This window comes from Mauremys mutica, chromosome 6, assembly GCF_020497125.1.
Source record: "Mauremys mutica isolate MM-2020 ecotype Southern chromosome 6, ASM2049712v1, whole genome shotgun sequence".
NCBI classification, from domain to species: domain Eukaryota; kingdom Metazoa; phylum Chordata; order Testudines; family Geoemydidae; genus Mauremys; species Mauremys mutica.
In genome coordinates, this window is record NC_059077.1 from 27438449 (window position 1) to 27465457 (window position 27009).

The 27009-nt window shown below is 41.7% G+C and overlaps 1 protein-coding gene across 2 annotated transcripts in view; it reads right to left on the bottom strand.

Moving 5' to 3' along the window:
• The window catches only part of C6 (complement C6), a 36657-nt gene extending 23071 nt beyond the window's left edge, over positions 1–13586 (bottom strand). The window contains exons 1-8 of one of the 2 annotated variants that reach the window (XM_045020911.1): positions 13448–13576; positions 13313–13356; positions 12086–12245; positions 10936–11092; positions 8836–8980; positions 7540–7681; positions 6329–6467; positions 3739–3939 (exon numbers count right to left, since the gene is read on the bottom strand). In XM_045020911.1, the coding sequence (XP_044876846.1) occupies positions 3739–3939; positions 6329–6467; positions 7540–7681; positions 8836–8980; positions 10936–11092; positions 12086–12228 (927 nt within the window). In that variant the 5' untranslated portion in view covers positions 12229–12245; positions 13313–13356; positions 13448–13576. Of the gene's footprint in view, positions 1–3738; positions 3940–6328; positions 6468–7539; positions 7682–8835; positions 8981–10935; positions 11093–12085; positions 12246–13312; positions 13357–13447 lie in introns of both variants that reach the window. The other variant, XM_045020912.1, reaches the window with a different exon arrangement.
• Positions 13587–27009: the final 13423 nt, after the last annotated feature.

The window sequence follows — 27009 nt, forward strand, 5'->3', positions numbered from 1 at the left end:
AAGTTTCATTTCCCTAGTATTTCTTAGGACTTTTCTTGGACTTTCTCTATGGCTTTGTATCTATGAACGGCATAGGTACTTTTCACGTTTCCACTGAATGTTTGCATCCTTGTTCTTACCTTCACTTGGCTCAGAAAGCGTATTTTTTCTAAATGTGTCCAATTCAGCTGTCTTTTGTATTGTACATGCGTATCACGTATCTGCATTTTCTACTGGTAAATGTATTTCTAAATGCCTGTGATAAGCAATTCTTTGCAGAACAATTTCCCAGAAATTTAATATCTGCCCAATAATTACTACATTCAAATACAGAAAGGCTCAGAATCTTTGGCACTATAAGATATTTAATCAATCTAGCAACTTGGAAATCTTAAATCTAATTATCTTTGGGCAGATGCTTCCCCTATAAAACTATAGAGATCCTCATGACATCAGTAAAACCTACTTATGCCAGTAGTAAACTTATCCCTTAGAGTACTAAATATCATGACTAAATATCATCACAAATATTTGTCTTGGTCAGGGTAGACTATTTAATAAGATATTGTGCCAAATTCTGCTCAGTTACATGAAAAAAATCATCAATGACTTCAATTAAAGTATACACAATCTACTTACTTGACTGTGGTGTAACCCCAAGGAAAGCACAATTGGCCAGTGTGAAACTTGGCAGTTTTGATTGAGAAGGGGATAGACAATTAATTTATGTGGATATTTTCTCTGATTTCAAGCAATACTGTTTCATCCCCCTGAGTTTTAAATAAGGACAAACTCAAAGTGAAGTCAAAATGACTGCGTTTCACCTGGTTGTACATTGAACCCATGAGATTCATGTGATTTCAGCCAGAGACTCCAGCCCGTAGGAGCAGAAGCAACCAAAGCAGGGACTGCTGCCCTGGTGGAGACGGGGAAAAATGGGTCCAAGTTGGGGCCACCGCTGTCCCCATTGCTTTCTTTGGATCAACAATAGTACAGAGGTGACCCCCTGCACTCTGGGGGCACTAGAACCCAGATGGTGTCCCTCTCTCCCCCCAAATCCCATTTTGGGCATAGGAGAAAACTGCGGAGAGGAGCTGGCCAGAGACTCCAGCTGGTTGGAGCAGAAGCAGCCAAAGCAGGGGCCTTCAGACATCCAGACAACTTGCTACAGTTTTGACTGGGCTTTCTGTGTCCCGTACCTGACTGGCAGTTTGCTCCAACCCCCCTGCTCCCCTCCATCACTCCAAACCTTTTGCTCCCCTCCCAGTCTTCACTCCACTCCTCCTCTCATATGCTCTTCTCCCCTGCCCTGTCGCCCTAATTCCTTCCTTTCCCAAATATCCTTGGGGCATGCCGCCCCAAGCACGTGCTTGGCGTGCTGGGGTCTGGAGCCACCCCTGCCTCCCCCAATGTCTGTCTTATCTACTAGACTGCAAGCTTCTTGGGACAGGGACTGTCTACTGTTCTGTGCAATGAGGCCCCACTCTTGACCGAGCCTTAGGAACTACCATACCACACATGTTAAATCATTTTAAAAAAAAGATTCCATTGTGAAACAAACTGGCTAGGATTTCTCAAACTAGGTTAAATTTTAAAACTCATGTTAACACTCATGAATGTTAGACAATCTTCTGACCATCTTGTAAGGAAACCAGAAAGCCAGGTAGGTTTCTGGATCCATTGCTAGCTTTTGCACCACCCTAATCATGATTAGAAGCAGCAGCTATTGTGGCATATTTAACTATGCTCTCTGTTTTCTCTGTTGTGTACTGCCCTGTTAAATTTCTAAGGTGTCTCTGATCTGCAGAGGCCAGAAGTCATTTTGCATTCAGTTCAATACGGACTGTCAGAGATGGTAAATACACACTGTGTACTCTCTGGTGAGGACTTTACTTCTGTTCTTTCTTGGTCTGTGGTTCTTAACCTAAGATTACAGCCATTCTGGCTGAAAAGAAGTGCCTGTTTACTCTTTATGCATGAAAAACCATACAGATACATTCTTATTAAACTCTTCCCTCTCCACTCAATAGGATTCTTGGCAGCTGTTAAGTTATGAAAAAATAATAGTTTTTGGAAGAAGCTTATCGTTTCACTGCAGACATTAAAAACAACTATGATTTTTTTTCATTTTTGGAGGAAATTATCCTTATATTAAAAACATCATAAGCCACATGTTTTATTTGATATGCTAATGTCAGCATTTTTGTGATTTTGAGTTCATTCATTTTGGATTCAAATACATATAGAAGTAGCAAAGAAAAGCGCTGCACATTGATAACTACCCTGTTTTTGTGGAGAATGGTTTCTTGAATTAAGTAGTTCAAACTCAATCTCAACCAGTTAACTGCTGCCCAGTGTACTAGGATCACCTGTCAAAGCAAACGGGCTTAATCCAAAATCCATTAAAATCAGAACGAGTCTCTCTGGGATTTCAATGGACTTTAGAGCAGGCAGTTATTGACCTGCCAAATACTTCTGGTACATCCTGACAATTGGTCTCAAAGCAATGTTCCTTTTCATTGGCAGGGTAGGAGTTCAGTAATAAAAAATAATGGCAATACTTTGCATTGTTTAGCATTTTGAACCAAATAACTGTGCAGTTATTAACCAATTAATTCACAAGGAATGGTCTTAAAGATATTCTGCTTGTGCCTTTGAAAACTAGATAACTTTGTCATGGCTCTTCCTAAATTTAACATACAGAATAGGACAAGTAATAAATGTTACGTAATTTGAGAAGGGTCAGAGAAGAGTCATGAATGTGATTAAAAGATTTGAAAAATGCTTTATAGAAAGACCCTCAAGGAGCTTAATCTAGTTAATTTATCAGCAAGAAGGTCAAGGGGTGACTTTATTGCTGTCTATAAGTGTATACACAGGAAACAGATATTTGATAGTAGCAGGCTCTTCAGTTTAGCCAACAAATATATAACAAGATCCAATTGCTAGAAAGTGAAGCTGGACAAATTCAGATTAGATATAAGGTGCTATTTAAAAAAAACCCAACAGTAGTGAGGGTGATTAACCATTGGACAATTTACCAGGGATTCTGTATCACTGGAAATCTTTGACTCAAGGTATGCTCTAGTTCAATAACTATTGGACAGACTACCAATAACTTGACAGTTCCAAGACTCTGGTATTATAAGGCGAGAGTAACCGGAGGTGAAAAATAATGTGGATTTATTCCCATATTTATAAAATCACAAATCCTGGTTGAACTTAATTTCATCTAGGCGATTTTCTCAACTGACTGTCCGGGCTTGGAGTGTATACCTGTGTATACCTGACCTGTTAGTCTCAACTCTGATATACTCTTAGAAGAGAGGTAACCTATGATGTGTTGACGTGGTACTTTTCCACACAGTTGTATGTGTTTAAAGGTATATTATAGGTATCTCTTGTGGCATAAGGGAGAAAAAATTCTTATTTATACGCAAGTCCAATGAAATTTTATGGGTATAAAATGTGGATCTATCTCCTAGAAGTCATTTAAGGGCAAGGTGATAACCCATGTGTGAAAAAAACAATTTTTATATTTCACTCAAGTGAACAAAATTGCCTATTCTTAAATTAAGAGGTAATCTGGGCTTGACAATCATTTCAGCCCTGAGTACCCATTTTCCTTTCTCTCATTTAGCATAGAATAAATTTTTGTGCTAGCTTGATTATAAAATGTAATCTTTTGAAGATCTGCCATTCCTGGAATTGAACAAATGGAGAGTGAAAGAATAAAATATGAGATCTAGTTTATTATACCTTTTTATATGAGGCGTCTATGGTTTCCTTGAAGGAGGAAGATGATGTGATTTTTACATTTCTCTTTTTTGAGAAGAGAAATGGGATCCCAGAAAAGCTTCTTCCAGAGCCAGCGTATGAAGCATAACTATCAGATTCTGTGTGCAGAGGAATTATATCCTGATAGAAATCCGATGCCACATCATCCTCTTCATTTTCCACCTAGAGAAGCAGAAATGGGTTGTTCATTGGAATATTATTAAATAATGAAGTTCTAAAATTTTCTGGGAGCAACACATTTGAATGACAAAATGACAAAAAAAGTCCATTCATTACATGAGGGACTGTTTTTAGAAGCTGATGGTTAAAATGTGACAAAGGTATATGCACAGAAAGGCATTTGAATATGAAAATAGGTCAAACGGGTATTTTTGCATGCAGTTATTCATTTATATATCAAATACATATTTGAATGTACAAAGTTTCAAGTGCAACTGACATGTCAGACTTTGAAAATGTGTCTGAAAAGCCTTAATATTTCCCACTTTCAACATGCTTTTCAAAGCTGTTGATATTCAAAGGAGCTCAGCCCTTCTGCAGTTGCATGTACGAAGTTACTTGCAAGGGATGAGACAACTGATTTGCATAAAACAAGAAATGATCCACATTTTCAGCCCAAACTCAAGCAAATCCAAAATAAAACATTTTGGGAAATTTGAAAAAGTTCAGTTCATGTTAGTTTGATTGGGTTTTTGTCCATTTCTTGTTCTGCACACTGCTCCACTCTTTGATTTAAGCTGGGAGCAGGACGGAAAGAACTGAAATACTATGAGCAAGGCTATTCTCATAGAATCTCTAGCCTATTTCAAACTACAAAGCACTGGAACCTAAGAGGGAGATTCTGGTCCAATGACCTTTCCAGCCCAAAGCATGTTGTATACATGTATATACAGATCCAGCTATACATACAGCACAAACCTCGAAACCTTCTGTAATTTGCTAATCTCTATTGGTGGATGAAAACTCACTACGTCATGAGGGCAGCTTTGCAGAGACATGGAGCAAAACAATTTGCTTCTCCCATAATTAAACATTTCTGCACTCTTCTACACTTGAACCTGGATGGCTACTAAATCTACAAGCTGTGTACATGCAAATCCAGTTCAACTCTTTACAAAGCACCTTTGGAAGTGTGGTCTTTGTGCAATCACACCTCTTGTGTCACTGATAAAAAATATGGCTGCAGTTAAGACAAAATCTGCAATGTGGACCTCATCCATGGCGTGGACCTTGTTGCACACTTTGCTCTTATTCCATCGACAGAGCTGCCATTGACATTGTGGAAGTAGAGAAAGAACTGACAGGAATTTGTAGGGGATCTTAGTGCAAGACAGTCTCCGTTAGCAAGAGTTAGGCTAACTGTAGCCCTAATAACACGAGATTTGTAGAAGCGAGTGGGGAAGAACTGTGGGAGAAGTCGTTGCCATCTTGTGTCGATAATGCGGAATGTAAATTGGCGTCTGAATAGAAGTGAGAAAAATAAGATAACAAGATGGCCTATGTATAAACAAGATGCAGCTGTTGCTCATTATTGTAGGTAACAAAAAAATATAACTGCTTGCTGTAATTGTTTACTAGTGGAGAGACCTGCCTAGGAGGGGGAAACCCTGTGTCCTAGGGCACTCCCTCCCTCTTTGCAATTGCTTGAGAATAAATAAAGTATTTGATTTTGCTGCACCCAACCAAAGAGTGAGAACTAGTTTTTCTCCGACAACATCAACAAAGATCTGTAATGATCTGTCTCCAAAGGGATGTAAAGTAACTCCTCACTTAACGTCCTCCTGCTTAACATTGTTTCAAAGTTACATCACTGCTCAATTAGGGAACATGCTCGTTTAAAGTTGTGCAATGCTCCCTTATAATGTTGTTTGGCTGCCTGCTCTGTCTACTGCTTGTAAGATTCTATGGAAGAGCAGCGACTTTACAAGGGAACATTGCACAAGTTCCTCTTCTCTGCCTCCTCCGCCTCCTTCCCAGCGCTTCCCTCACCACCAAACAGCTGTTTGGCGGCGCTTAGGACTTTGGAGCGGGGGGAGGAGTGCAGCTGCGGCTGCTCCGGAGAGGAGGTGGAGTGGGGGTGGGAAGAGGTGGGCCTGGAGTGGAGCGGGGACAGGAAGAGGCAGGCCTGGAGAATCCCCCAGCAAAGTCAGCACCTGTTCTTCTCCGGGGAAGCTGCCGTTGAGAAGGTGTCCTTGCCTGTAGTGAGCTGTGCCTGTGTAGGGTAAGCCAGGGGCACTTCCCAACCACAAGTACAGCACAGTACTGTATTTTATATAATGCCTTTTGTCTGCCCCCCAAAAAATTCCTTGGAACCTGACCCCCCACATTTACATTAAATATTAAAGGAAAACTGGATTGGTTTAACATTGTTTCATTTAAAGTTGCATTTTTCAGGAACAGAACTACAACATTAAGTGAGGAGTTACAGTACCCTTAGGTACTTTTCTTGAGTCATAATCTAGAATATATCACTGCTTAACACACCCATCTCTCTCATATGGACATCTCATAGCAGAGCTGTTGTTTAGTGGCTTTACTCCTCAGACAGTACCTGAAAGCGGATAGTCTCAAGATTTGCAGGAACACGAAATGATTTCCTTGTGTCATTGCCTTTTACTGTTGTGCATTTTCCTCCGTTGAATGAGTTATCAAGGATTTCTCCTCGGCTCTCTCCAGCCAGAAGATGAAAACTAGAAAGAAAGTAATTTTCAGAAGTTAAAAAGACATAGAAAAATAATAGGGCTAAAACCTGGTGTAAATCAACATAGTTGAAGAGAATGTAGGTTTACATCAACTAAGGATCTAATCAAAGGATTTTATGTTGATGCTTTGAAAGAAATTCTTCCTACAAGAGTTCCAAACTCATGAAGAATGCATCTCAAAAATGCACCTACACTTTCCTGCTTTTCTGTCTCTATTGATCCAGAACCCTATGTCACACCCATCACTGGGGAACTGGAGTACCTAGGGCTGTAATGTTTGAAGAGGCTGCACATATATCCCCTCTGTGCTATGCTCTGGGACTTTGGGTTCAATTCTGGATTAGAAGCACTCTATGGCAGAAGAGCGAGTTGCATACAGTCATCCAGTAAAATTGTTCTTTTCAGCCGACTGTAGCAAACAAAACAACTTTAAATGATGTTGGGTAGAAATCTAATCAAAGAAATTCACATGTAGTGCAGAATAAGAAATGTTTAGGGAAACATTCTCCAACCGACAGAAGGGCTCAGACACATCAGAAATGTACAGTTACATTGTGAGGAGACCAGGCTGCCAAGAGGGCCCATGGGTGGGGGCCACTAGTGCATGGATGGGTCTCTCTACTGCATCCAGTATAGGAAACAAGAGAGTGCCGTGCCTCTGTGCTTAACTATATTCTTATAATTTTTTGATATTCTTAATAAAAAGATACCAGGTATTTGGTGCAGTCGGATTCACTAATGTACCAGCAAAAGCAGCAAAGAATCCTGTGGCACCTTATAGACTAACAGATGTTTTGCAGCATGAGCTTTCGTGGGTGAATACCCACTTCTTCTTGCATCCGAAGAAGTGGGTATTCACCCACGAAAGCTCATGCTGCAAAACGTCTGTTAGTCTATAAGGTGCCACAGGATTCTTTGCTGCTTTTACAGATCCAGACTAACACGGCTACCCCTCTGATAATGTACCAGTGCAGCCTTCAGAGACTAACTACCTCATTTACGTAAATGTTAATGAGATAAAAACACCATAACCTGAAAAAGGCAAGCAAAAGCAACATACCCATTGCCCATTAACTGTACACTGGGGATACTCTCATATCTCCTGTTGCACACGGTCTTTATCCGCCGACAGTCTCTTTCATCTGAGTTGTCCCCACAGTCGTTCTCTCCATTGCACTCCAAACTTTTGGCAATGCAGCGACCTGTTCCAGAGAAACCGCAGAAGCCAAAATATTTTTCATACAATAGGTCTGTCCATTAGAATGAGGGTAAGACAGAGAAGCTTCTAATGCTTCAATAATTAGGGGGTATGAGTCTGCAGGAAGAAAAGAACTCTAAGGAAATAACAGAAATGCCTTCGTTGTTCTAGTTGGGAGCAGCTTCTCTTGTTCTAATGGTTGGCCACATGCAGAATTGCCCTGGTTTAATTTAAGATTTGCCAAAAGCCTATGTGAACATACTTTCTTTGACAGGTTTCAGAGTAGCAGCCGTGTTAGTCTGTATCCGCAAAAAGAACAGGAGTACTTGTGGCACCTTAAAGACTAACAAATTTATTTTAGCATGAGCTTTCGTGAGCTACAGCTCACTTCTTCGGATGCAGCTAAAGGTAAAAAATCCATTACAATCTACATATCACACAGACTATGCTGACAGATTGTGCCACACACTCTCAAAGAAACTGCGAAACCACCTGATCAACATCCTATACAGCAAACAGGGGAAGATTAAGACTGAACTCTCAAAATTAGATACTCTCATGAAAAACCAACCTTCTACACAAACTTCCTCATGGATAGACTTTACAAAAACTAGACAAGCCATTTACAACACAAACTTTGCTTCTCTACAAAAGAAAAAGGATACTTTCTTTGGTTTAACTCGGGCTCATTTTAATTGAGGAACAGGCCAAAGCTAAACCTACATAAGTCACCTTTAAATCTACTTAAGAGCGTCCACCCAGAACTTTGCACTAGTTCAGTTAAACTGGTACAAAACAAGTCCTAAAACTCTAAAGAGCCATGTACACACACAGAAGAACCCCTGCAAAGAATCTCTCCTTGTTAGAGCATTGCTGTTCTTCAGTAAACAGAGCTCACCGGACAATCTGCCCTGGCTCAAGTTTCTTGCAGACACAATGAAGACAGAAGGAAGCAGCACAAAGATATAAAGCTCCTATTTTGCACACAAATGCCTTGGCAATCCATTCTCTTTAACGTCTTTCCAAAACTCCACAAATGCACATGAAGGATTTGGAGAGTACACACAGCATGTCATTTTTCAAATAAGCAGCCTATTACCTTTATTATTTTGATTTGAACATCTGATTTAGTGGTTATGGAGTGAATAGCACCATTACCATTTTCACACTGGAACTTATTCCTGCAGTCAACTTCCTCTATGTTGCAAAGTTTAGTTGGGAAGCACCTCCGGGAATCCACCAATTGTTCAGTACAGGCCTGTCCCCTGAACTGAGATGGGCGCCGCAAGGACCTGACACGAAACTGAAAGGAAACAGAGGAAAAACAGAGGGGTTATTTTTGTGTTTACCTATTCACTAGTAGGATAGTATTAATGAGCACTGGGCAGAGCTATACACAGCTGGTTGCTGTTGACTAGAACTGGAGTTGCATGAATTGCGTGGGTGTAACTCCAGGGTTAGGCAGAGCAGAATCAGACCCACTATGTATCTTTGTTTGCAGTCACGATCATGTTTCCTTCTAGGCTTCATTGTTTGTGATCCATAACTGCATTACTATATTAACTATGCTGAGTTCTATGCACCATCTCTCAGCCCATGTCATCCTTTCCAATCATTTGGAATTTATTTAGTCTTATTTTTGTATTTGTTTTGAAAATCACACCCTTCTGTCTTCAAGGTCATTTATATAAAGCTCCCAAGCATCATCCAGAGACCAGAGAGAGATTTGTACAAGGCTGGAGGGGAACGTGTATGAGGGCGGGGTGGAGCAGATTATCAATGCAAGCCAATTTTTTTAGCTTGAAACAGAAAAATACACTGCATCAACATCTATGTGATTAAAAACAAGGCAGTATTTCATATACATGTTTCTAAACAAAAACTGAGTAAACAAGAGAGGCTGAGGGTTCTGTACCATAGGTGCTGGAACTAGGGATACTAGGGGTGCTGCTGCACCCCCTGGCTTGAAGTGGTTTCCAACATATACAGGCTTTACAGTTTGGTTCAGTGGTTCTGAACAACCCCACTATACAAATTATTCCAGTACCCCTTTTCTGTATAGTTTAAAAAAATGCACCATGAAGATGTGAGTGATTGCTCCCTGAAGCTCTTGGTGTTTGTAAGTGGGGCTACTGCTGTGTTTCTCGATTCCTGCTGTCCCTCTCTGTACCAGCTCTACCTGGCTCTAGAGAGAAGATGGTGCAGACTGATGGCAGAGCACTTTCTTCACAAAAATACCACATGAGCTAAATCATCTCCTAAGGAAAACATCCATGCTTCCCCACACATCCCACTTGGGCGGAGCAGTTTGGTAGCCTGAGGAGCTGCAGGAAGCATGATTATCTAAGCACATAGATGTCTGAAGTTCCACAGAACATACCAATTGCCTAACTGGATCAGCCCCGTGGCCCATCTAACCCAATATCCCGTCTCAGACAATGGCAGCACCAGATAATTCAGAGGAAGGTGTAAAATGCCACAATGGGATAATCTGCCCTCCATGAGGGAAATCCCACATGGTTTAGGGCATCCATGAGATGGGCAAGCCATTATATGCTTCTTTCTGGATTCATGCTGCATTTCGGCAGCATGGCTCTCTTAAGAATTAGCTACCTGGATTGGTCTCATCAGATTCTGAAACACCTTTGAAAATCTGACCCTAAAGATTTAATTAGGTGCCTAAATACTTTTGAAACTCTTGCCTTTAGAAGCAGAGTTGGAATGAATGTTGAAAGAAGCAATCTTAATTCCCACTGCCAGACTAGGACAGTATTTGCACCCTTTTTATCTTTTTTTTTAAATCCCATTAGAGTGGATGATATGACCCCATCAATGTAATTATTCCCCACTTTAGAATGTATTGATAATCCTGAGGAATATTCATACAGCTCTGTCATTTTGGAGTGACCCAAAGAGACTTGTTAATTTGATGGCAGAATTTACTACATCTACAGGAGACTTGTTCCTAGTAATGACATTACCCCTTGAGAAAGGAGACTTGGCAGATTCGATGCCTTTTTGTATGAACATGTGTGTGACAATTATTTGTGGTATCCCAACATGTTACCTCTCTCTCTATTCTGAGCTGTTTCTTTGTAACTGACTCCCTCCCATTCCTGCCCTGATGCCAATTTATTATTGATTTCCCCTGTTCCCTTGGACTGTGCAAAATAGTTTGCCATGTGGTTCAGTAGCTGAAATGCAAATAAAACAGTCACATTTCCTCACACTCACCCATCAAATTTATTTTCCACCTACTTGTTTTTTAACGCACGGGTCACATTCTGACCAAGGACCAAAGTCTCCAAGCTGACAGTTGATAGGACATGCCTGCTCGTTACATGCCCGGGATTCCTGCTTTGTGCACAATTGGTCACAGAAGTTTTTTCTATAATAATCATCCACTTTTATTTGCCTAAAATGTAAAAAGTTAAAATGATTAATTTAGTTAGAGCCCCGTTAAAAAGTGGGAACTGGCTGCAAAGTTTGGATCCAGGGGCGAGCTTCTTCCAGCTTTGGGGTGGGAGATGTTTACATCTGAGGTTTTTGGGTTCCGATCACTATAATGATAAGGGACAGTTGTGAATTTGGATCCAACCCACCCAAACTTCCTCCATGTTCGGGGTTTAATGGAACAGGAGTCTTGATTCAGGTCCATCTCTATGGCAAGGTGCCAGCAGATGCGAACAGAAAAAGATCAGATTTTAATAACCAGATAAGGAGCGGATTCCGTGCATGAAAGAAAGAAAGAAGAATCCAGTTGGATGATATACCAATGCAACAAGGAAACCTGTACCTCCGAAGTTAGGCTTGATTTACCTTCTGTTGAAGAATTAAAACACTGATGCAGAATTCAATATTTACGAGACAAGCTTTTTTGAGACTGCCAAGTTTGACTCCTTTATACCTGTTCAAAGGCAGTGCATTGCAACGGCCGGACCTTCCCGCCAAGGAGCGCAGCACTCTGAAGCTCATCAATATCACTCCTGAGTTGGCTTGGATGATGGTGGGTCACTCACATATATACTGCTTACTGGAGCAATGCAGGACTGAACCCATCATTACCAGAATAAATTAATATTGGGCTGTTCTATGTCCTCACTACAAGGTTCGTGAGCAAGGAAGATTCACTTGGAGACATCTCCATTTTTTTCAAATGTACTTTGTGATGAGACTTTAAACTTTTCATATCTAATCATCATCTAAGCACTGGGCCAGGCCAACTGTTCTTTTTTCCTTATAGGTTATGGATGCAACAATTTCCAAAAGACAAATAAGGATTTGTACATAGCATACTGCAAGTCCTTGGCTACTTTTAGATTTGCCAGCCCCAAAGTGATAGTTTCCTAACAGTCCACCTGAAACAGAAAAGTGAAGAGGTGACATCAGAATGGTAGTTCACACCTACCTTTGCCTGGTCTGGGTTCCATAATTACAAGTTTTTGAACAGCTTGACCATGACCCCCAGGGGTAATGTTCACAGTAGCATCCCTGGCTGCTCTGAATCGCCGTGCCCAGGAGGATAAAGCACACAAATGTACTCTTGTCCATAGTCTGAAGGTGTCCAGCTACACAAAAATATGAATATTCAGCGCAAGAGCAACATACATTGGAACATACACATTTTTTGTGCCCCTCTCTTAATAATAATTTGTTTTTCATTATCTTAATTTTGAAAGTACGGTAAGGCAGAGATCTCCTTCAAAATACCATGGAGCTGACTGAGATTTCTGGAAAGCGATTATTGTTCGAGGGATTTATCTGTTAATATTTTAAGAACCAACCCTGTGTCACACAAGTCAATAGAGGTTTTGCCATTGACTAGAATGGGAGTAGGATTGAGCCCTAAATGAATATTTGTAACACCATTTCGGATTAAGAAATTGTCTAAATCTTCATGTATGTGACCAAGAATAATTTGATCCTGCTATCCTTGCTCAGGGGTATTCCCAATAGGTATTTTGCTTGAATAAAAACAGGATTAGGAACAATATTTGTTTCAAATTAAGCATGAAACGATCGAACACTATCCCCTAATGAACCAACATCAGATACATTTTGACCCTAAACCTTCGATAGGACTAGTCACAGGCTTAAAATGAACCGTTGTGCTTAAGTCTTTGCTGCATGGGGCCACTGTTTCTACAGTTTTTCCTTGCTACCTTGAGCACCATCAAATACATTTCAATTCCAGTTTTATTTCACTGGGCTGCCTGTCTAAGCTACAAACTCCCACTATCCCAGGCTCAGCAGAGAAGGAAGCCAGGGATGAATGCTGGCCCGCTACTAATTCCTGCATATCAATTGATATGTATTTGATGAGTGATCACATTACAGAATGGTCCTTGGAAAATAATATTTAGAAAATATACAAAGCTCTTCAAAGTGTTACATCAATGACTAATCTCTGGAAGGAAGGATGATTTTTGATAAAAGTATTATTCAGTATTTAACAACTGAACACAGAAGTTAAGTGATTTGCTAGTGCGTAAGTAGCAGAGCAGAGATTAGAACTTCTGGCTTTTCTGGAGTTCCTGCTTCACAGTCCCCTACTAAATCCAATTATGGTACTTTCCACCTAAAAATGACCAAACTCTACTGAAATTCTTTTCATGTTATTTTGTTCATGCCTTACCAGTGTGTAGATAAAGGCTCACTTGTTCGGATCTGCTAGAGTATCTATAATAAATACACTGACAATTACCAAACTTATATACAATTTACACACACTATAAAAGTGAATTAATCCATTTAAAAGAAGTAGACTTACCCTGGTGCTTCGCATACACTGAAATCAAAAGCAAAAAAGCCCACTTTGCTAATTTACCACAAGATGGTTGGCTGCAAAGTCAGTCAGTTTCAGCTTTATGTAACCTCAGCCTGGTTTGAAAGGTTTTTCAAAGCCTTTTCAAGAGGTGCAGAGGTTCTGTTTGTTGTAGTTACAGTTTAATCAAAGATTCGCTGGTGGTATTATAGCTTTCAGACAAGCCGGCTGACTGCCAGCACCTCTGTGATTACCTTTGAAAATGTATCTTATGCTTTGGCGTTGTGCTAGGAATTTCTCTTTATACTATGTAGACCTTCGGGAATATGCAATTATTTTAAAGTGGTTGTTCAGAAACACAGACATGCCCATGGATACACAGACACACACACACTTTTCCTACAATGTAGGAGGCCGAGTAATGCTTATTTGCATAACACTGTGCATATACAGAAAGGAATGAACTTTATCTTGCAGTATTGATACATTACCATGTCTGTGGGAAGGCTGATGGGGCATGGCCATCTTTAATATTATCAGCAAAACCCAGGGAAAAGCAGACATAGGATGATTTATTTAAACAGTTGGTCAAATATAACAAGGAAGAAAATATGGCCACGTGTGAATATATATTTTTTCCTTTACAGAATCACTTTAAACCTGTTTGGTTAGGTTCTCAGCTGCTCTGAACAGGCATAAGCCTAATACCAATTAGGCCAGTTTACACCAGCTGAGAATCTGGCCCATCATTTTTTATAGTGAGATTTTTTTAGGCAGATTTGGTAAAACTTATATTTCACCAGTGGCAAAATAAAGCCTACTGTGTGCACTCTTCTCTGGATTTTGATAAAGAAGCATTGAATATTAAAGTTAGTAAGACACATCCTTCCCCATCCCTCTTCCCATAAAGAGACTGTCATCCATTAAATAAACACGGTAACAGCATTACTAGAAGTTAAATTCTGCTCTTTTCTTTACACAGAGTTATGCAACAAAACAATCAACCTCCACATCTCAGAAAAATATCCCACTGTATAGGAATGGGGTAGTAACGAATACTCCTGCCCATACATGACAGAATAGCTACTACTCCTCTTTAGTATTCCTGGACTGCCACTTCTGTCATGAAGATGTCAGTTCCTGATTCCTACTTAAGTCAAATTAATGCCAAGTGTTGCAGATCTCCTTGATATGCCTGATAATATCTCAATACAATTCGGCTCCCAATTTGAGAACAATTGGTTTAGGTAGAGAGCTAGTGAAATTCCACTACGGTGTGACAAGTTCCATAATAAATTGTTTTAGTAGACACAAATTATAGATAATGTTTTCACCTCTTAGCTCAGAGAAGGGTCCAATCCAGCACAGAATATCAAATCCTGTATATTTTCCAGAAGGCCTTGGAGGGAAAGTTGATCTCCCAAAGAAGCCAAAGACCAAACAGTTTAAATAATCTCAATCCTGGAGCAGTCTGCCTGCCTCTTTGCATCTGGTCCTGAACTGCTTCCACTGGACCTTCGGTGGACACAAAGACTAATGAGGGAAGTACGAGGCGTGGGTAATTCTCTTTCATGACTACATCCAAGGGAAGGGTAGACTGATGAGTTTTACGGTGGAGCTCTCTATCTGGTTTGTTTAAAGCACAATTTCCTGAGGGAGGGTGTGATGGCTGCTCTGAACACACTGAAGAGGTAGGGATTGCTGATAGTGAACCAGCAGTAACCTTCATTCCAGACACCACAAACAATAGCTACGTCCTCCCTACTAGAACCATCACACTCTAGCAGTCACTTAGGGCCAGATTTACAAAGGCACCGAAAGATGCACACATACCTACTGGGATTTTCAATAGCCGCCCTACGTGCTTAATGCCCATTTCTTTAAGTGCTTAACCTGTTTAGGCACTTTTGTAAATCCCATTGAGTGCCTAGATGCATCTTTAGGGGCCTTAGTACCTTTGTAAATCTGGCCATCACAGACTAGATCCTTCCAGGTCCTAGGACTACGCTAGATTGTAAACAATTTTGAGCAGGGACATTGCTTTTGTCCTGTATTGTACAGCACTAGGGGTCCTGGTTCATGACTGGGGCTCAAAAGTGCCTGGATAATAGAACTAATAATATAGAAGAGGTGTTGAATAGTTGAGGTGAGTGTGTCCCATCACCACCAATTGCTCATTTTCCATGGCTCCCTTTCTTGCCAACCCAAGTTAAACTCTGGAATTGAGCTGTTAGCTAGAAAAAAAGTGTAATTTTATTGCTACAACCCCTTTGTTGTTTTTTATATTACAGTAGTGCCTAGACACCCTAGTTGAGATTGAGACGCCATTGTGTTAGGCACTATATGAACAGAGTCACAGACAGCCCCTACCCTGAAGAACTGTCTGTATGAATAGACAAAACAGGCAAAGGGTGGGAGGGGAAACAGGGGTACAGAGATGCAGCCCAGCTTGCCCAAGATCACTAAGAAAAGTGAGGAAGAGAAATGAAATCTCTTGACTTCCACTCCAGTGCCTTACCAACGAGAGAGAGCTGGGAGTGAAGGAAGCTTGGATGGCAGCAGAGTGGCAAGAATCTCCCCTCACATTAAAGATTACAGGGCCATTGACACACATTTCCAAGAAATTGGCAAAATTAAACCCCAGAGTCACACATGTATTTGGGGAAAAAACACACCACTTGGACAGTTTGCTGCATTTCATTATTTTTCAGTTATGGTTACAGCTTTTTTTTTTGTTTGTTTTGCCTCTGGTCTGGAGCAGCCTTGTTACAGAATTCGAGGATACAATTAGCAAACTGATGTTCTGTTGCCTTTTGCCATATAATTATTGCACTGAATAAACTGTCATAAGAAATCAGAATAATTACCAGTCAGCCTGACTACTGACTGGGAGGGAATTGTGACGCACTCTAAAAAACACTTGCCTATTCATTTCACAGTGTATCTTTGACTGATGCCAGTTTACTGATGATAAAAATATTTGGGTGGCCTACACTGCATTGTAAATATAATCTAAGTGTACATTAGGTATAGGTAAAACCCCACAAATCGTGAGTCTTGGTTATAACAGCATAATATTTGATGGATAAACCAACACTTTTCATGACTGACTGAGAAACTGCTTTTTGTGTTCTTTTATAATATGAGAACAAGGAGTCACTCCAGATCTAATTTAAAATAACTGAAAGGAAATACCACCTCAGGCAGTCATCTAAATACCTTTAAAACTCTGGGCCATAGTCAGTAGAGATGGGAATATGCAGCAGGCCATCTAGTCCACCTCCTGTCATTGAAAGATTGTTCCTTGCAGTGTATTTTCTAGTAATTTAGATAAGAATCTGTCTTAATTTTAATAATTGTGATGTATTGGACCCCCCTTCTGTGGTGCCACCTGATGTGCTGGGGTCCCACTGATCCCGATCATTGCACCAGCCTGGGCTCCCGCACCCTGTTCCACTGTGCCAGGCTCTCAAGCCTTCTCCAGCACACACACACACACACACAGGTAGGGACACACCCAGCTGCAAGTGGACATAGAGACACTGAGATCAGCTCTGTGTGGGAAGAATCAACTTGGGTATTGCCTAGCACTCAAGTGCACACCTCCTTGGGGATGCAAACCCAAAATTATATGGTCTTGCACTGTATAGAGATCTATATAGCGTAAGGTCATAAAAATCACCCCCTCCCTCAATGGGGAGGAAGATATGCACAGCTTTTTTGGGGGGGGGGTTGGTCCTGCTTTGAGCAGGGGGTTGGACTAGATGACCTCCTGAGGTCCCTTCCAACCCTGAGATTCTATGATTTTTGCTGCCCCCCCCCGTTACGAATTGCAGAAACTGGATTTTGAAATAAACAAAGAACAAGTTTATTAACTGCAAAAGGTACATTTTAAGTGACTATAAGCAGATTACTGAGCAAATAAAACAAAAACACGCAAATGAGGCTGGATACATTAAAGAAATTGGCTAATTTCTCACCCTAAATGTTGTTTCAAGCAGGTTGCAGTGTTTCTTGAAGTGAAGCTGCAAGCAGTTCAGTTTACATCTTCAGGGATCCCTTTTACGGGCTGTCCTTTCTTGCCTGGACTCAGTCCCTGCCTCCCCCAGCTTAGTTCCTTTGTTTCTTCGGGTGTTTTCAGCAGTCTTCCTTCTTCAGCAGGGAGGCAGTGGAGAAGAGCCAAGATTAACTTACTCCCCAGCCTTAAATAGGCTATACATGTAGCGGGAATCTTGTTTCCTAACCCACCCCCTTCCAGTGGAAAAATACCAGCTCAAGATGGTACCCTGTACCAGATGACATGATCACATGACCTTGTAGTGTCAAAGCAGCATCCCAGGAAGCTTCTTAAGAAGATAGGATATTAGTATCTTCAAAGTTCTATTGTCCTTCTTAATGGCCCGTCCAGGCCCATTGCCTACTGTCTGGTGGTCATTCCCCAAAGTGTACACACAGTTCTAATTGTTACATAGTCAATATTCCTAACTTCAGATACAGAAGTGATACATGCATATAAATTGGATATTCACATTCAGTAAATCATAACCTTGCCAATGATACCTCACATGACCCATCTTGCATAAAACATCTTAGTTATGCCATATTAATATTATAACAATATTTTTATGAAGAATATGGGGCACAGTGTCACAATATTCCTTCAATGAACTTCCCCAGTCATTTGGTTTTTCATCCAGAAATGACAAAAACAAACACCATAATGCTCCCTAAATTCTGCAATAATGCTACTGTAAGTAACTTTGCACCAAAGTTAGGGAAATGGTTTCCTGATTTTATTAAGAAAAAAAACTTCTCAAAGTTTACTGAGAAATGTAGTAATTCTTTGGGCAAACCTAGGAGAGTTTCAAGGTAGTCCTAAATGCAGTGTGGCTGAGATCTCCTCTCAACAGGCTCTAACCTCTTTTCTCCCACCCTTCATCTAGTTTCACCTACTCAGAGGAGACAGTGTCCTGATACCTCTTACCCTCACCCTGATAGCCAACTGGCTTGGTCCCCTCATCCTACATGTTCAGGGGGAGGGAATTTGTAAGGTCAGTCTCCTTCTCCCCAGACCTTTCAAGCATTTTGTGGCAGGCGAGTGGGCTAGAAGCAGGGAAAAAGAGAGACTTCCAGTCCCACTATCTCTGGCCTTTACATAAACCGGGGATTGAGAGATAGGACAATGTACTGTGGACTAACAAGGTGTTCCTGGAACATTGCTCTGTCTCTTTCATCCTTTTGCATTAAGACCAGCAAAATAGTGACAGTGAGAACTTTCTCCAGCTATTTACTGAGAAGACTGGTGTTTGAGAAGCTGGGAGGTAGTGGGAACCCTTTTCACCAATCTGAGCTTTATGTTCTAGGAGTCAGGTCATATAACCCAAACGGATACACTGCCAACTCAAGTAGCCTTTCAGTTGAAATGACACACCCTTTTTTACTTCCAAATGCTTTAACCGCCACAACACAAACTGTGACTGGAGGTTTTTTTTGTTTTTTTGTTTTTTTTACACAGTTGCCAACACTGTTCTTAGTTGGTAGATGACTACTAAGCGTATCTGATCAGCTATACAATTTAATGGCAATACAATTTATTGTACAATCATGTAAGTCAGTCATCTGTGCAATCTTTATATAAATGACTAATTTATTTTTCCATTTGTACATCGAATATTAGAAAACGGGACGTTTTAAAGCTTAAATCAATAATACTCTTTAGACTAAGCAGAATTTTTTTAAATGAAGGAAAAGAAAAGAACTCTAATGCCCATCTGGTCAGTTGGAGTTTAATTTACTATACCATGCATTGTACTTGACAATTTAGTGGGTCTTTTCCCCATCTTTAAATCCTTATGATCCTATGTCCTCCCATCTTAAGGGGTGTTGAAATAGAAATGTGAAGGCACCTTTAAGCATGAAAGGCTTTCTGACAGTCTCCGATATTGAAATGTTTTGACACATCCTATAACAGGAAAAGTGAACCATAAAATATCTTATTTATTCTATCCATCATCGGGTCTTCTGCTGACAAGGGTGACATTCTCCCTCGGGCACTGAGAAGGCCAACTTCATACTCTGTCATACTCTAGTCAGTTATATTTTCATGAATTTGGACACACATGCTGCTTTCTCCATGATATCCTCAGTACCTACAACTGAGCAGAAAAATAATTCATAGCTAATAATAGAAGGGGGTGAGGGGGAAGCATACATTAGCACAGTCCCCAAGTTATTCATTTGAGAAGGGAAATTTTATTAAAGGATTATTTTGCAGGATTCAGAAGTTGTATTGTGAGATTCAAAAGCTTCAGAATATAATTGGTGTAACCCAGCCTGGAGGCATGACTACAGTCTTCTCCCTTTTCTCCTCAAGGTTATAGGTCCTGGGTTCAAGGGCACCCGGTGGCTCCATCCAAGGAAACCCCTCTATCACCATGCATCCATGGGTCACAACTAAGGGTACGTCTACACTACGGGACTATTCCGAATTTGCATAAACCGGTTTTGTAAAACAGATTTTATAAAATCGAGTGCGCGCGGCCACACTAAACACATTAAATCGGTGGTGTGCGTCCATGGTCCGAGGCTAGCGTCGATTTCTGGAGCGTTGCACTGTGGGTAGCTATTCCCTAGCTATCCCATAGTTCCCGCAGCCTCCCCCGCCCCTTGGAACTTCCGGGTTGAGATCCCAGTGCCTGATGGGGCAAAAATCATTGTCGCGGGTGGTTCTGGGTAAATGTCGTCAGTCACTCCTTCGTCTGGGAAAGCAACGGCAGACAAGCATTTCGCGCCTTTTTCCCCTGGATTGCCCTGGCAGATGCCATAGCATGGCAATCATGGAGCTTTTTTTGCCGTTTGTGACTCTCACCGTATGTGTACTAGATGCCGCTCACACAGGCGATTCAGCAGCGCTACACAGAAGCATGCTTTTGCTTTTGCATGACAGCAGAGATGGTTACTAGCCATATTGCACCATCCAAACCCTTCCATAAATTGGAACTGAGGATGATCATGGCTACCAGTCCTTTTGTACCATTTGCTGCTAGTGCCCCTGGTCAATCAGCCAGGGGCGCAAAAGCCAAGAGTGGTTACTAGCCATATTGTACCTTCCATCGTTTTGTACCATTGGCTGCTGTCATAAGTGCCCCTGGCCGATCAGCCAGGGGCGCAAAAGCAAAAATTGGGAATGACTCCCTGAGTCAATCCCTCCTTTTTGGTATCTAAAAATAGAATCAGTGCTGCCTAATATAGGCAAGTGTGCTAGAGAACCACCTGCTCTGTGTCAGAGCCCGCAGAAATTATTATCTGTATGCTATTCACAGGGGGTGCTCCTGTAACAACCCCACCTGTTGATTCCGTTCTTCCCCCAGCCTTTCTTGGCTACCGTAGCATTGTCCCCACTTGTGTGATGAATTAATAAAGAATGCAGGAATAAGACACACTGACTTGTTAGTGAGAAATGAGTGGAAGGCAGCCTCCAGCTGCTATGATAGTCCAGACAGGACATTAAGCAGTGTGTAGGAGAGAAGCCCAGCATCCCACTGCTAGTCCAGGGGCAACTGAATCTTTTCTTTACACATGAAGGGTGGGGGCTGATGGAGCTCAGCCCCCTGTTGCTATGATGAGGATGGTTACCAGCCATATTGCACCATCCATCCACCAGAAAAAATTAGGGCCAATAGGCTGATGACAAGGATGGTTACCAGTCCTTTTGTAACATCAGCTGAGGCTGATGATGAGGATGGATTTCCATCTTTTTGCACGATCAGCTTATGCTGATGATGAGGATGGATTTCCATCATTTTGTACCATCAGCCGCCCATGACGGGGGGGGAGCAAGGATGTTGGTGTTGAGTGCTGCACTATCGCGTCTATCTGCAGCATTCAGTAAAGATAGGGTGACATGTAAAAGAGTCAGAGGATTGTTTTACCTTTCGCTTCTGGGGTGGGTGGGGGTGGGTGAGTAGATTGCCAAGCTATGCCCTGACCCGCGGGCACTGTGTTTGACCCTAGAAGCATTTGGAGCTCAGCCAAGAATGCAAATAATTTTAGGAGGCTGCAGGAACTGTGGGATAGCTTCAGTCCTCCAGTCCATGCGCATCCATTTGATTCTTTGGCTTTCCGTTACGCTTGTCACGCTGCAGTGCGCTGAGTCCCTGCTATGGCGTCTGTCTGGAGATTTTTAAAAAAGGATTCTGAATTTCATCTTCTGTAACGGAGCGCTGATAGAACGGATAGAACGGATTTGCCTGCCCTTACAGCGATCACATCCGCATGGTCCATGCGGGAGCTCTTTTTTTTATTTTGATTTCGGACTGCATCGCCACCCGTGCTGATCGGAGCTCCACGCTGGGCAAACAGGAAATATTCAAAAGTTCGCGGGGCTTTTCCTGTTTACCTGGCCAGTGCATCCGAGTTGAGAATGCTGTCCAGAGCGGTCAGTGGTGCACTGTGGGATAGCTCCCGGAGGCCAATACCGTCGATTGCGGCCACACTAACCCTATTCCGATATGTTAATACCGATATTAGCGCTACTCCTCTCGTCGGGCAGGAGTACAGAAACCGATTTAAAGAGCCATTAAAATCGATATAAGGTGCCTCCTAGTGTGGACGGTTGTGGCGTTAAATCGGTTTTAGGCTCCTAAAACCGATTTAAACGCCTAGTGTAGACCAGGCCTAAGAATACCAAATTCAGGACAAGCTGCTGGAAAAAAGGGAAGACACACCCCAAAACTGGTGGTTATTCTCCCATGAGAAATACCAAAACAGCAACAAAAGAAAATCCCTGTCTCACCACACTGGCTAACAAGAAGTCAGAAATGTAGATTCCTTAGGTATTCCAGTCCTGGATTCAACACCCAGACACTAGACTTAATGATGAGTGGTTATTTAAAACCAATTTCATTCAAAACAAAAGGGTTCTTCTCATCCCAAAGGACCAGCCACATATCCAGGTCAAGCAAACTATCTTTTGATGGAGTCTCTTCCCTCCCTCTGGGGCTGGCATCTGGACGGTTCTCTTTGTCTCCATTTTGTGATAATCTTTGGATCTCTGTAGGCTGCCCCTGGGTGTTGCGTCTGCCAGCTCATAAGGGCTCCTGTTCCATCAGATCACTTGTCCCTCTGGCGCAGTCACTTTGTATGACCTGATTACCACTGCACCCGTCATGATACCTTTAGTCCACTCCTTCTGTGAGGATCCAGCCATTAGAGAGACAGCAGAAGTGTCTGTCTCCAGGGCTGAAAGGTCCGTGGCTGACCTGTCATACTCTACTGCATGGTTTCTTTGATTGTGATCATCTCCTTTTGGCAGAATCTCCAACCTTCTCACTGCAACAAGTGTCCCCTCCTTGGTAGCAGGGTTTTGGTCCTTTGCCCCATCAATGTCCATACGGGACTGTTTTGGTACCCCTGCAAGGGGGATATGCTGTGTGCTAAAAAGGGTAACAAGGGGTTTGATCCACAAGAAACAATCTTGTTTAACAGTCTCTTGGAATCAAAGCTGATTTCACCTTACCATGCATGAAAATTCCTTGAATTCTTCTGGGGCAAAATTGTGGGCCATTGTCAGTGAATAAAATGTCTGGAATGATCTCTCTCTGAATGTGGACCTTCAGTTTGCCAGACACTGTCTTGCTTCTTGTATCAGGCAGGGCATCAACCTCCCAAAATTTGAACAGTAGTCCACTATAATCAAGTAATGTTTTTCATTGAGGTAAATAATTCCACTCCCACCTATTCCTAAGGTTGGGTGGGCAGCCCATGGTGGTTACATAGTCTCTGTCTGCTGGTGACTAACACATGACTGGCAGGAGTCACACCCTTCTATCAAGGAGCAGAGTTGTGTATTCAGTACTGGTCAGTAAACAAAAACTGGAACTCCTCCAAGGCAGCTATCAATGCCCAGGTGCGAAACATATTTTTTGCATGACATCCTTATGTAATGAGGTGGGGACAACAGCTCTCTGTCCTTGAAATATAATTCCAGCCTGCACACATTTGAAAATATTGTTTGCTCCTACCAGTACTTGTCTTCTGGCCATGTACTAGTATCACTCTCTTGATAGCCTATAGTTAGATGTCTCCCTGTTGAAACTGGGAGATAGTGCAGCATGTTAATGGATTCAGTGTCCTGACCCCCCATCCACCAACTCCCTGATACTGGGTATAAATGCCTTGCTCAGGGTGTCAGCTAATACCTGTAGTTGTTCTAGACAATATCCGATGTCTACCTGGTAATGCTGGAGGCATGTCAGTGTGCACTGCACTCTCTTTAGAGCACAAGATGGGGTTTTGCCATAGTTGTCTCTATGAGTTTGTGGGCTGACGGCACCATTACTGGGTGGCTATAGTCTACTGATGGAATTGCTCCACTCCAAATACCACAACCATAAGCTCTTTTTCTATTTGGGTATACCCCTGCCTGCTGCTCCTGCAAAAGAGCTACACCCATTCCTTTCTCCAATGCATCACACTGGGGTGTCAGCCTCTCTCCTGGCTGGTAGTGCTTCAGGACAGAGGCTTCTGTAATATCATTTGTTTCAGCACATCAACTTCTTGCTGCTGGGAACCTGCCCAGTTCCACTTCACTTCCTGCCTTGTGAGCTGAAGTATGGCTCGGCCTGATGACTTCTTTACCATCACCCTTTTGCTTACCCAAGCTATACTGGCTTCTGCAGGTGCTATGACATCCCTGTTGTGCAGACTTTTAAGCTCCTTCATGTTGGATTGTGTAGTTCCATTGGAATTCTCCTTCATGGTAAGCACACAGGTTCCACTGTGGGGTCTACTTCCAGCCACAGCTTTCCTTTGAGGCACTCATTGCCTTTGAAAATATTCCCATGTGCTTTTAAAATTGTCTCTGTTGGCCATGGGACTCTACCTTTTGCTTCCTGGACTGCAGCTATACAGTTCTGCTGCTGTGCCTTGATCAGATTCAGGTGCTTGTATGGTCTGCGGTGCCTACCATACACCACTACAAACTTCAGTTGGTACAGTCTGTTATTTTCGGGTGAATTACTATAAGGTCACATTTTCTTATGGGTTGCATTATGCCATCATTGCACATTGTGCCAGCGGTTTGTAATGGGTGTGTTCAAGTCCAATTCACTCACAGAATCTCATTGCAGGAAGCCCACTATCCAGCTGAAATTGCACAGGACATTTTCCTATTAACAGTGTCATATGCATGGAGGTTGGCATTGTCCCTTGTTACTTTCCTGTCCCGACAGGCTGAACCTGCTCTTGGACTTAAGGAGAGAGTCATGATGTCATTGCTCCTGTCTGATGAGCCCTCTCTCTCTTGTACGGGACTCACTTAATCTTTCAAATTTTCTTCTGCTCTTGCACACACAGCTAACATGGTTCAACTTGCCACATTTCTTGCAGTGCTGTCCTAGCTTTAGTCATTTCTCCTTTACCCACTCATGTGGTCTTCCTCAGCAAATGAATTTCCCTATAGGTATGGAATCCTGCCCCCTGCTCTCCTTCGCTGTAGTCTCACTGCGTGTACTTCTGGAGTTATTGTGCCATCTAGAATATGCATCCTCTCTCTTTATGCTTCCACTGCATGCCTGTGAGAGGGTGCTTGGAGGGCTGGGGGGTCTAGAGGTTAGCGCACCCAACCCTCTCCCCCGCCTACGTTAGGGCTGTAGAGGTGCCTGTTCCTGAACCTATGCCAGGAATCATCTGCTCTCCTCCTGCATCTGAGCCTCAGCCCTTAAGCACATATTTAACTTTAAGCAGCCTTAAGTGCTTTCCTGAAGACCAGAGGGGTAGAAGCAAGGGGGAAATAAAGAAGCTGAAGAGTGCAAATTAATCATTTTTCAAGGAGCAACACTGACATGTGCAATTGCCCTTAGTCTGTAGCATGGAGCAAAATAAGAAGAGTTAGGTGTTATCTTCAGGATTTATTAGGAAAGGGGCATGCGGGGAATAGCCTGCTATGGAAATTCAGAAGACAAGGAAAATTTTCAAAGCAGAATGTCTTTATTCTCTAAAAATATGCCCTGAGGTCACTTGCCCAAGGAGGTCAATGCCAGACCTGGGAAGAGAACTCAGATCTCTTGACACTCAGCCCTGTGCCCTACTGTGTCCCTGGGCAACACTACTTTAAATTAAATGCATTTAATTTAAAGTGGCTAAATTGAGCAAAAACAAACTACTCCTCTCCCCCATAATCAGGCACAATTAAAAAGGAAGATAATTACAATCAAAGAGAAGCAGGTCTTGATTTGAATATACACAAGGCAATTTGTAGCACTGAGAAGCAGACTCAGAGATTTTAAGGTCAGGTGGAGTCATTATGGGCATGTACATTGACCTTCAGCATAACACAGGCCATAGAACTTCACCCAATAATTCCTATATTAAGCCCATATCTTGTGGCTGACCTAGAGCATTTTGTTTTGGAAAGACATCCAATCTTGATGGAGAATTCATATCCCTTGCTAAGTTCTTCCAATAGCTAATTACCCTCACTGCTGGGGGAAAAAAAGAAAAAAAAGTTTCACATGAGAAATAAGAAATAAGAAATAGTTTCAGCTTCCAGCCACTGAATCTTAGAAGTGAACATTTTCAAACACTTTTTTTAGAAAGTATTTCCCCTCCCCCTCTTTTTTACACCACTACTAAAGGAGGCCTTTTTTCCCCCCAGTACTCTGTGAAATCCTACATCTACTTCACATTGCAGGTTTAGTGCTCTGATCATTCAAGCCTCAGAGAAAAGAAATACAAAGAGACTGAGACTCCAGCTTTAAGTCTTCCTTAATCTGTAATACTTTCAGTCTTATTTTATCCCTTCTTCATTTCACAGATCAAAGGGAGTTCAAATTATCTCCCTTTACCATCAGTCATTTAACTAGATTGTGTCACCACTAACGCCCACTGACAAACCAGGTCAGGGATAAACAGGATGGATCAAACTGTAAAGAGAGTACCGTGACTTTTCCTCTGACAGGTAAAAACATCTAATCTGCCATGGACTGAAGTTCTGAGAAATCTAATTTATATACAGCAAAGCGAGAAAAATAAAAGTTATGGCAAACCACAAATTCAATTTACCTGTATTTGTAGGACATTTTACTAGTACATGTTGATGGCCCAATGTTTCTTCCATGCAAATATTGCCCATCAGAAAGATCTGATAACACATTAGATGCTTAGGTGAAATACAAAGCTATAATGCAGATCTAAAATTTAGGAAACCAAGACTAGGAAATCTTGATAGACACAGCATTTTTACATCCTTGAAAATTCCAGAGACTTGTGAGTTTCTGTAGTTTGGAAGATCCTGCATAATGGAGACAACTGCAGTTCTTATATACCCTGAAAGAAACACCATCACTTCAATTGCTTGTGTTTCTGGGAATCAGTGTCCAAAATTTTGCCACTATCACTACTAGAATACTTATATTATAGCTTTTTATGAGTATTAAAAAGACTCTGTTATCAATGACCTGCCAGATGTATTCCAACCAGTGGTTTTACATAGGGCTAGTTGAAATTTCTGTCAAAACCTCTTTTTAAAAAAAAAAAAGGAAAATAGCTTTTCAACTGAACAAAAATTT